Source organism: Aspergillus fumigatus, chromosome 7, assembly GCF_000002655.1.
Source record: "Aspergillus fumigatus Af293 chromosome 7, whole genome shotgun sequence".
Taxonomy (NCBI): Eukaryota; Fungi; Ascomycota; class Eurotiomycetes; order Eurotiales; family Aspergillaceae; genus Aspergillus; species Aspergillus fumigatus.
In genome coordinates, this window is record NC_007200.1 from 1,776,759 (window position 1) to 1,787,737 (window position 10,979).

Genomic DNA, 10,979 nt, shown 5'->3' on the forward strand with positions numbered 1-10,979 from the left:
TATTTGCCTCTATCTGTCAAGGTACGGGGTCACAGGTAAACAGAAACAGGTTGATGAGGTAGTTGACACTCAGGCTGGCTACAGGAATCTATATCTATCTGTTCCGGTTGCAGGGCAAACTGGTATAGGTAGGCTCTATAGACAGGACGTAGCTCAGAGGCTTCCAAGTAAGTTGCGGGATTGTGCGGTGAAGATATTCCCAAGGTCACATGATTCCTTCCTAGCGATGCTAACTCCTATCTGCGGCAGCACCGTGACAGTACTCCCCTCCTCAAGGTCGAGCTCCGTCGAGACCATCCGCTGGTTTAGGTTTACTTGGGTAGCGGCGGTGGAAGTTAGCCACAATCTCTTGTGCGTTCCTCAGGTAATGGGCGGGTTCCTCAGTGGGGTTGTCGTAGCCCAACCATTTGACGGTATACTTCAGACGGGGGCCCCATCGGCCTCGGTGTTCCCAGCGGGAATCTAAGATATCCTCGACAATCCATTCTTCTAGACCATCAACCTCTACTGGTGGTAGTGGCGGCTGTCTTTGTCCAGGAACAGGATCTTTGGCAACGGGACGCAGCAAGCTAACATTGAACACAGGGTGAATCTTCATAGAAGCTGGTAGATCTAGCTCATAGGCGTGCGGGCTGATAATCTTCTTGATATAGAACGGCCCTAAGTTTTTCCAGTCAAGTTTCTTCTGGGGGCGCAGGGTCCTGATATTCCGGGCGTCTAACCAAACCAGTTGTCCCACATGATAACAGCAGGCAGGTCTCCAGTGACGATTCGTCTGTTCCTCATAACGGTCCTGGGCAACGCAGATCTGGGCGCGGACATAGTCAACAATATCTTGCATTTTCTTTGCAAAGGCCTCAGCATCTCTAGCAGCAGGGTGATTCACGGGCTAGACAGGTTCAAACCCCATGCGTGGGTGAAATCCATAATTCGTGAAGAAGGGTGAGATTCCAGTGGCCTCAGATCGGACAGAGTTCGAGGCGAACTCAGCTAATGGTAACCAGTCGGCCCAATCATCTTGTAAATAGGTAATGTAAGCACGCAGGTATTGTTCTAAAACAGCATTCATTCTTTCAGTCTGGCCATTAGTCTCAGGGTAATGAGTAGTAGACAACAGGTTCTTGACATCTAGGCATTGGGTCAGGTGCTTCCAGAACGCAGCGACAAACTGAGGGCCACGGTCTGATACTATTATTCTTGGTAGGCCATGTAGCTTCTATATATAATGGATGTATAATCAGGCTACACCCTCGGCATCGCAGGTAGTCTGACAGGGGATAAAGTGCCTTATCTTTGTAAGTCGATCGACAACAACTAATATGGCATCGTAGCCTCGACTAGGTACTAGACTGGTGATAAAGTCCATTGAGATATCTTGCCATGATTGTTTGGGTACTGGGAGTGGGCGTAACACTCCTTGGCGGGCTTCGCGAGATGGGGTGGATCGGCAGCAGGTGTGGCAGTTTCGGGTCCAGCGGTCAATATATCGGTACATGCCCGGCCAGTAATATTCTCGTGCTATCAACTTATATAACTTATGCTTTCCAGGGTGTCCAGCAGCAGGCTTGTCGTGGCATTCTCATAATAACTAGGCTCTCAGCTCATTGTGGTCAGGGATGTATAAGCGTTCATAGTAGTACAGATAGCTTCCTCATCGTCTGTAATCAGCCAGGGTGATCTTCGGGTGTTGACTGGCATTCCTATCCAGCGCCTGTAGGATGGACTGTACAGTATTGTCTGACTGGTAGGCAGTGTCTAGTAGTTCCTTGATACTGGGAGAGGGCTCTGGTTGGTCTGGTTGGTCTGGTTGGTCTGGTTGGTCTGTCCACGCTGGTCGAGCAGGCACTCCGGTAGGTTCCTTAGGTGTTCTAGCAACTCGGGCTACTGGGTCTGCAAAGCGAACTCTTCTTGTAGCTGACTGGCTCCTTGTGATGGCTCCTAGTTTCACTGAGTTCTGAATTTCAGGGTCAAGGTTCTCTTTCTTCAGAATTGTCTGGCTCTGGTGTTGTAGCCGTTCATCCCCCTCTTTAGGGAGATCTTCTGACCTCCTGGTCAGAGCATCAGGCTTGACTCCTTGCTTCCCGGGTCGATATATAATTTTAAAGTTGAAGCGGGACAGGAATTCAGACTAGTGGGCTTGTTGTCTGTTAAGCAGCTTAGTAGACATGAAATATTCCAGGTTGCGGTGATCAGTTATAACTTTGATCGGTGATGGTGTACCCTCTAGTTCAGGGCGCCATTCCTCAAAGCAGTGAATGATGGCGAGCAACTCTTTATCATAGATCTCGTAGTTGCACTCAGTGACTGAGAGCTTCTTAGAGAAGAATGCGACAGGGTGCAGGACTCCTTCATCATTATACTGGGACATCACACCAGCGGACACGTAATCAGAAGAGTTAGTCTTAACCACAATGTCTTTTGTCCAGTCGAATGGTTTTAAGATTGGGGCGTTCATAAACGCCTTCTTCAGGGCTTCAAAGCTTAATTTACAGGCTGTAGTCCACACAAATAGGACATCCTTCCTAGTCAGGTTCACCAAGGGAGCAATAATTCTTGAGAAATCCTTGATAAATCGCCGGTAAAAGTTGCCAAAGCCAATAAAGGCCTGAACATCGGCAATGCAGGTTAGAACTTGCCAGTTGACAATTGTTTTCACCTTATCAGGGTCCATGCGGATGCTATCCCGGCCAATGATAATGCCGAGGAACTTGGTTTCAGGGACGATGAACTCACACTTTTGGATTTTCGCGTACAGGCTGGCTTCTCGTAGTTTCTGCAGGACAGAGCGGACATGGGTTATATGCTCAGTGCGGGTCTTGCTGTAAATGAGGATATCATCAAGGTAGGCAGTGCAGAAGACATCAAGGTAATCTCGCAAAGTATCATTAATGAATCGCTGAAAGGTTGCGGGTGCTCCTGTCAGCCTAAAGGGCATCACCAGAGATTCAAACAGGCCTAATCAGGTACGGAAAGCTGTCAGGTATTCTTGTCCTTTCTTAATGCGGATGTTGTTAAATGCTGAAATAATATCAATCTTTGTGAAATATTTCATCCCTTTCAGGTTATTCAGGGTTTCCTTTGTTAGAGGTAGCGGGTATTGATCTTTAACAGTTATAGCATTCAGGGCTCGGTAATCAACGCAGATTCGTATGCCTCCACCTGGCTTTTTAACAAATAGGATAGGCAACGCGGCGGGTGATGAACTAGGGCGGATGAAGCCCTTCCTCAGGTTCTCTTCAATCCATTCCTTTAGAACTCTTAATTCCTCTCGGGACATGGCGTACAGAGGGCCGAATGGGGGGGTCTTTCCTTCTAACAGCTTGATGTCATGGTCGTAGGGGCGGTGTGGCGGCAAGCGCTCGGCCTCCTTGGGGGAGAAAACATCAGCGTAGTCTTTGAATTCATCAGGTAACAGGTTGGTGAAGTCTTCTTTCTGAGCTTTCTTAATCCTCAGGGCGGCTTCAAGATCTTCCAGGGTGATTGTGAACATCTGGGTGTTTCTCCGGGCGTAAGCTGAGCAGGCAGCTAAGGAGATGAAAGCTATATCTCTGTTCTCCAGTCCCTTTGGTCTCGGGGGCAGGTATCTAGGCTAGGTCTTCGGGGGGACGTTATGCAAGGCTTGTATCTTAGTTGGCCTCTGGAGTGTGTTGCAATATTTCCAGCAGTAGTCGCTATCAAACATAATACTGTGGGCTGCGAATCGTATCAGGGGGTCGTGTACCTTCATCCAAGGTATTCCTAGCACAATGGGGTAATGTGCTAACTGGACAATGTAAAACCTCGCGTCTTTCTCAAAGTAGTCCTTAATTCTCATATCCATCTGAACATAATGAGTTATCTTCCCATTCTCTGGTTCTCTCCCATCAAATATGTGCAGGGTTATTGGGTCTGCCAGGGGGATGGGCTCCAGCGTCTGGTCTTCAGCCCATCCTTTATTAATAAATCCTCGTCCTTCGGCTCCGGTATCTAACAGGGCGTAAGTAGGTAGCTTTATTCCCTTCTCTTCCCTCTCTAGGGTCACGGGTAGTATCATAGCTTTTGATCATTGTATTTGTTCCTCAAGGTCAAGTCTGTAAACAGCGGCAGCAGAGATTCAAACAACGCGCGGTTCCTGAGCCTGGTCGCGGCTTACTCCAGGCTCACTCCTTTTACCGAGGAGGTCTGGCTGGGTGATGGGCTTCTAGGTGCTAGGATCCGTCCCCTCTGGGGGCTCTCTGGGCGTGGTTTATAAGACATCATGATTTGAACTCTCTGACGGGTATCAGGGTGGGGGCAGTCCCTGATCCAGTGTTCCAGGGAGCCACATCGGAAGCAGGCGCCTGTCTCGCGGCGGGAGGGGCTATACCCCTTTCTCATTGGGCGTCAGGTAGTACCCAGGTCCATGGGGTCATATTGTTGCGCTGGCGTATGCTCATTCCTCTGAATAATAGGGCGCCAGGGTTGTTTGGTGGACTTAGTAGCAATAGGGCTAGAGCTTTGGGGTGACTGGGAATGCTGGGCAGGTTTGGCAGTGGTAGCGTAGGTCTTAACAACAGGGGGTTAGTTTGTGGTGTATTGCCGGCGGCGGTTCTCAAGCTCCTGCAGGAATCTGGCGAACTAGTGGTACTCCCGGCTTGGAGGCTGGTTATGCATAAGCATGCTCCGGAGTTCGCGACTAATAGCCTGTTCAAGCAGGGTGGGCAGGGTTTCTTCAGGCATCTTGCCTTCCAGGGCTAGGCGTTGGAATTCTGCAAAGAAGGTACCAAACTCCTTATTAGTCTGGCGCAGGCTGAATAGCTCATTTCGGGCGTTATTCACGCGGTTAGGGTCACCAAAGGCGCGTTCCAGGATATCCAGGATGTCTTGGTAGTCGTTAAGGGTGTAAATCCCCTTCTTGATATAGGGGAGAATCTGGGCGTACGGCGCACCCTTCAGGCGGTTGTTCACATAAGCCATCCGGCTCTGCGGCGTCGGGAAGCGGTCGAGGTTGACGTTCATTTTCTCTTGAATCTGCGCTATGAAACGCCGAAGGTCCTTTCAGTCGCCCTTAAACTTATCAGGGTCAGGGAGTCGTTCTGATAATCCGGCGGCTTCGGAAGATGGGGTAGTAGTTGATGTAGGCGTTCCTACTAGAGCAACTACAGGCTTCTCAGCAATGGGTTTGTGTATAGGTGCGGGCACAGGCGTATTCACAGTAGGGGTAGCTAAGCGATGGGCTTGGTCCCTTTCCATGGCAGCTTTCACATACTGCTGCTCTTTCTCTTGCAGCTGTTTCTTCTGGTACTGTAGGACAGCCCTTAGCTTAGTAGTCTCTTATTTATGCCTCTGCTCTAAGGCAGTAAATTTGTGCTGGAGTTCCAGGAGTCAGGCCTTGGATTACTTAGCTTGTTGGTTTGCTTCATTAATAGTTGATTCGGCCTTCTGGATGTACTCATATGCCAGGCGGCAGTATTCATACCATTCAGTACCATGTTTAGCGATGTGCTCAGAGAACTCTTCAGGGTTGCCAGGCAGGAAAGGGGGCAGAGGGGCGGGCATTCTGACAGTGTCAACTCCAAGGGAGGAGCTACGTAATGTCAAGGTACGGGGTCACAGGTAAACAGAAACAGGTTGATGAGGTAGTTAACACTCAGGCTGGCTACAGGAATCTATATCTATCTGTTCCGGTTGCAGGGCAAACTGGTACAGGTAGGCTCTATAGACAGGACGTAGCTCAGAGGCGTGTGTGTGTGTGTGTGTGTGTGTGTGTATGTATTTTACGGCCGTGGCTCGTGACTTGCACGTTTTCCACTATCCCCAATCGGGGCAAAGGCCGCCAGGGGGTGAGCCCTGGGTGTCTCTAACTATTGCTAGTTCTATGTACAAACAAGAGACTTTGGCGCGTTCGCATAGCTGCCTCAGTCATGGGGAAGGTCTGCTATAGTAGGTTAAATTGCGATGCCAGCTGCATGGATCCATCTCCGCACTATGATCCGCCAATTCTCCGCGTCTCTGCTTTCCCCCCTCCTCTTTTTTTTTTTTTTTTTTTTTTTTTTTTTTTTTTTTTTTTAAAGAAGGATTGTATTGTCTCAGGCGTGCTCAGGCAGGGGCCGTCTTGGACAGATATCATCAAAGAACCGAGTCTGTGATAGCCAGGCAGCCAGCTTTGCTGCACCTTTTGCAGTTCCCAGAAGGAAGGGAATCATCTCGGAGGGGGGCCCTAGGGGTTGGGGTAGGCGTCTCTTAACTATTCGGCAGAAGAAGAAGTGCACTGGAGACTTCCTGGCTCCGCACCGGCAATGAAGATGGGCGTCTTCATGGTTGAACCGCTCATGATAGTCTGCAAAATCACCATGCCCTGTACGAGCTGCTAGGATCCGCCCGAGAAGGTGGCGCGGGAGGCGTAGCTCATCAGGGCACCTGGGGGAGGAGGTGATGCAAAGATCTTGGTAGGGCTGCGGGGCCACGGCTTGCCAGTGCTTCTGTAGGCCAGAGATCATGGCAGCCTTTGTTTGACGCTTAAGCGAGGCAAAAGAATGTTTTTGGGAGATAGGGGGTTCTAAGGCAGCTCCCTCTTTCGCGGCTTGATCAGCTGCTTCATTCCCAGGGACTTTCGCATGCCCAGGGACCCAGCAGATACGTACGGAGCCCCCGTCAGTGTAGGGGAACCTCTCCCGCTCAAGCCAGGTCGAGGCCAGGGTTCGGACGGTCTCGAAAATTTCTTGGGATGAGCCTGCAAAGGGCGAGAGCAGGCGAGTGGCCACTTCCAGGTTATCTAGGCAGACCCAGAGGTTAGTAGCAAAGCGTGCAGTATGATACTGCATGGCTGCTTTTATACCAGCGAGAGCTGCTTCTGCTTCGGCATCAAAAAGCTCTTTATTTAGCCCGAGAGAAAACGATGATTGGAGACATAGTCTTCCTGTCTGGTATAGAGCAAAGCCAGCACCTGCCATTCCGTTAGGCAATTTAGACCCGTCTGTAAAGACTTTCATATCAGTGTTTGGGAGAGAGGAGTAAAAGTCTTGGAAGTTGGTAGCTGCCTGCTCCTTGGATAGTCCGTTAGGTGCCTTTATTCGCAGTTGAGCATCCGCCCGTGCCTCCCTTGGGAGCCAAGGGGGATATTGCAGCGGGTTTATCTGCTCTGATTCTGGTAGGGCTAGTACTCGGCGTGCAAAACGGCTAGTTGCCCAGCCAGTCTGTGCAATTTTTGCTGCCCTCCTGCGCAGGGGATGGTAAGGGTCTAGGCGACGAACACGGATCGCGGCCGATGTAGCTATATGATCAAGCTCAATTTCTGCTGGTAGGAGCCCTGATTCCCGGTATAAAGCAGGCAAGGGAGTTGTGCGGTAGATAGGGAGAATTGCTCTAGCACCTGTCTGTATAACCTTAGCTATCTTATCAAGTTGCCCCTGGACCTGGTTTGAGATAGAGCCTGCACGGGGGCAGGGGCGCGAGCGACCTGGCCACCAGGTTTCTGCGCCAAAGTAGGCTTTCCGGAGCACACAGGCTATCACCGCCTGTCGCATGAGATAGGGCTTGATTCCCCGGACTGTGTTCCCGAGGCCACGGAGGGCATTTGCAACTGTCAGAGCCTTTGAGGTTGTCTCCCTGACATGGTACTTGAAGCTGAGCTTCTTGTCAAAGAGGACCCCCAGCCAACGCAGGTAAGGGCGAGTTGTATTCTCGGAGACTGTGACCGGGCCTGCTACGATGCTTGGTGTGTGGCTTGGATCCTGGTCAGCCTTGCGGCGTGAGAAATGGATCAGTTCATATTTATCTGGCGCGAAGGTGATCCCCTCCGTAGCGGCCCAGTCAAGGGCTTCTTGTAGGGAGTTGGATAGGCTTTGGCAGTTCGCCTCAATAGACGGTGAGATTGCCAGGATAGCTCCATCGTCCGCGTATCCAAACCTGGACTTTGGAACTCCAAGCCAGAATAAGGGGGCTAGATAGAGCATAAATAGAATAGGGGATACTGGTGAACCTTGTGGCAGGCCGCAGAGTATTTCTGTTGCTGGTCCTATTTCACCGTCAATGCGGATTTGTACCACTCGCCCTGTGACAAAGGAGGCTACCCAGCGAGCTAGGTTATCAGGCCAGCCCTGTGAGCGCAGTCGATGGATAAGTCTCCCAGGAAGGACTCCATCAAAGGCTCCCTTTACATCAAAGGTGAGGAGTGAGGCTGTTAGCCTTTGGTTAAGGGCCTGTTCTGCATCATGGAGCAAGGATGTAGTCAGATCAGTTGCTGAGCGGAGAGGCAGGGCCCCAAACTGTTGACTAGCCAGGACTCTGTACTGGATAGCAATCCATGCCATGTTCCGGGCAATTAGTCTCTCGAGGCCTTTGCCCAGTACTGACAGGAGGGCAATAGGCCTATATGACCTAGGGCTAGACCAGTTAGACTTATTTGGTTTTTGGATTATTGCTAGAACTGCGTGTCGAAAGCACTTTGGATGATAGCCAGTTCGAAGGCAACCCTGATAGAGTGCAAGGACTCTGTCTTTGATCAGGGGCCATGCCACCTTGATTATACCAGTGGGTAGCTCGTCAGCCCCAGGGGTTGTATTCCCTGCTTGTAGGACTGACTTCTCGACTTGGGCCATGGTTACATCAGGGAATGGCAGTGAGCTAGATGGGACTGCTGGCGTATCCAGCGGGATGTCTCCTGCTTCAGCGGTATTTTGAAGAAGGTTCCGGGATATGATATCCCGCTTCTCTTGTAAGGCTACCGCTGGGGGGCTGTCCGGTCTCAAAGGGTCCTTAAGTGGGGGGCTGCGGTAGGAGCCTGTTGACTTATGCCATCTTGATATATCAAACACCTCCTTGCTCTCGGTTACCGCGCTGATCTTGTCTCTCCAATACTGTTCTCGGGCTCGCCGCGTTACCCGCCGGAAGTCTTTCTGTGTGCAGAGTCCTGCCCGGTAGTCTTGTAATGCCTCCTTGCACGTGGTATTCCACCATCGTTGGCCTCCCCCTTGGGGTATTGACTTGTTTGCAGAGGCTGTGTATGAGCTGTGGATGGCTGCAGTAATTCCATTTGCAAGATAGTCTAGTTCATCTTCATTCTCTGCTGAGCTCCTGACGTTGGCTATATTAGAGGCGAGAAGTGTGAGGAAGCGGGTGTGGTCTAGTGTGTCAAATCTTAGTCTTTGCGGAGTTTCCACAGGTCCCTGTTCCCACGGCAGGTTCGTAAGAAGTGGGCGATGATCCGAGGTGGCGTCTAGATGATGTGCAACCCTGGTACTGGCTCCTATGAGGGTTGGGGAGCTAGAGACAAAGGCAAGGTCCAGGACGTTGCCTTTGTCATGTGTAGGGATATCAATCTCAGAGGTAAGCAGTAGTCCAAGCCTGTCAAGCCATTCTGTGAATGATTCTGCGAAGGTAGTGGGTGCGTGCTGGAGTGAGGGCTGCCATCTGTGGTGGTGTAGGTTGAAGTCACCAGCAAGCAGGGTAGGCAGAGAGAAGTAGGACTCCAGCAAGGAAGTAAGAGTTCTCGCTGCTTCACCCGCCCGTTTTGCGCCAGCAGGAGCATTATATATATTAAATATCAAGGCAGATTGTCCTGAGCACGAGGAGATCTGGAGTAGAAGAAGGTCTGAGAGGGTCTCTTGGCTTATTGAGTCAGGGCGGAGTTGGGAGGCTCGGATGCCATTTTTCCGACGAATGTAGGTAAGAACTCGAGGGATGCCACTTATCTCCCAAGAATCAGTTGGGGAGAAGCACTCGTAAGATGGGTGCCTTTTTGTGATCTTTCGAGTCAGGTCTCTGTAAATGTAGGGCTCCTGTATAAGGATAATGTCGATGTGGTTGGAGTATGCCTGGGAGAGGGCAATTTCATGGGCTTCTGGTATACGGCCAACGTTCAGCTGGAGTATAGCGATAGACTCCTTCCTTGGGTGATTTTGGTACTTCATATTTGTTCGTTCATCAGAACTTCAAAGCTGTTTTGTGGCTTAGGAGATACGAAGCGGACTGCTCTGGCTGTGACCGGGGGAGAGTCTAAAGGCTCCTGTGGCGGGGGGGTAGCCGTGCGGAAGGGGAAGGGTGAAGGGCGGCTGTTCATAGCCATGATTTGGTCCTGGGAAGGCTCTGGGACTTGCATGCAGCACTGTCTCTCTAGGCGTGCCTTGGCAAGCTCTAGGGAGCTAGTCTTGCGAATCTCGGCTTGCTGGGCCTTTGTGCATCGAGTGCCTGCCTTGCTAGGTCGCAGGAGGCATTGCTCATAGTCAGCCGGGTGGGGGCCATGGCAGTGTAGGCACCTTGGAGGGCAGGTGTGGGGAGGTTGGGTACTGCATCTATTGCTATGGCCCTCCTCAGTATGCTGGGTAGAGCCGCAAAGTCGACACCGGGGCTGGCGAGCGCAGGATCTAGCGTTATGCCACTTCCAGCAGCGGTTGCACTGTACAATCTTTGTCTTTCTTACTAGCAGCTGAGCATTGGTGATCATGCCAAACAAGGAGAGTCGTACTGGAAGGTTGGCCTTGCTGTCCTCCGGGAAGTTGATAAACCAGCTGGACGAGATAGTGTTGGGGTTAGCGGCACTTGTAGCAGTCTCAGTAATAGAGACTGGGTTAAGGCCTATAGCTTCAGTGATCTCTGAAGACAAGATTTCAGGGTTAACGGGGATCATGGAGTATTGGCTGCCAGTAAGTCGGCCAACCTTCCTGGGTACATTGGTCACTCGATAAGAGATCCAGCGGGAACTCCGTTCGATCTGGCAGTCTTTAAAGAAGGCGGCTATGGCTTCCTTTTGGGCCTCTAGGGCTGGGAGGGCTTCAGTAGAGACTGGCAGAAGAGCGAGTCCAGTTTTGATAGATTGGACGCCCTTGAGAAGCTTTCCATTAGTGCCCAGATGGGATCGCAGGCTAGTATGTATAGCAAATGCATCCATGCTCTTGGCAAGATGGTTCTCCGGAAGGCGCACAAAGAGTCGGTTGTCAGGAGGTGGCAGCTTTGTAGCTAACCTATCAGTCTTAGTATTACTGTATGTTTTCTTTGTGGCAGCATTGTTCCTAGCTGGGGGA

General features: G+C 51.0%; 2 protein-coding genes across 2 annotated transcripts; both read right to left on the reverse strand.

Annotated features, from left to right (window-relative positions):
• Positions 1 to 271: 271 nt before the first annotated feature.
• Positions 272 to 5,517, reverse strand: AFUA_7G07170 (uncharacterized protein; the record flags this gene model as incomplete). The annotated part of the gene is given in 10 exon segments (XM_077805229.1): positions 272 to 866; positions 906 to 1,182; positions 1,247 to 1,286; positions 1,730 to 2,128; positions 2,201 to 2,955; positions 2,968 to 3,548; positions 3,765 to 4,007; positions 4,607 to 5,013; positions 5,110 to 5,275; positions 5,360 to 5,517. 10 exon segments carry the CDS (start codon positions 5,515 to 5,517, stop codon positions 272 to 274), a joined length of 3,621 nt encoding a protein of 1,206 aa, XP_077661357.1.
• Positions 5,518 to 6,047: 530 nt separating this feature from the next.
• AFUA_7G08200 (uncharacterized protein) lies at positions 6,048 to 9,869 on the reverse strand (the record flags this gene model as incomplete). The annotated part of the gene is made up of 1 exon (XM_077805230.1): positions 6,048 to 9,869. The coding sequence occupies one exon, from the start codon at positions 9,867 to 9,869 to the stop codon at positions 6,048 to 6,050; it is 3,822 nt and encodes a 1,273-aa protein (XP_077661358.1).
• Between the last annotated feature and the right edge of the window lie 1,110 nt (positions 9,870 to 10,979).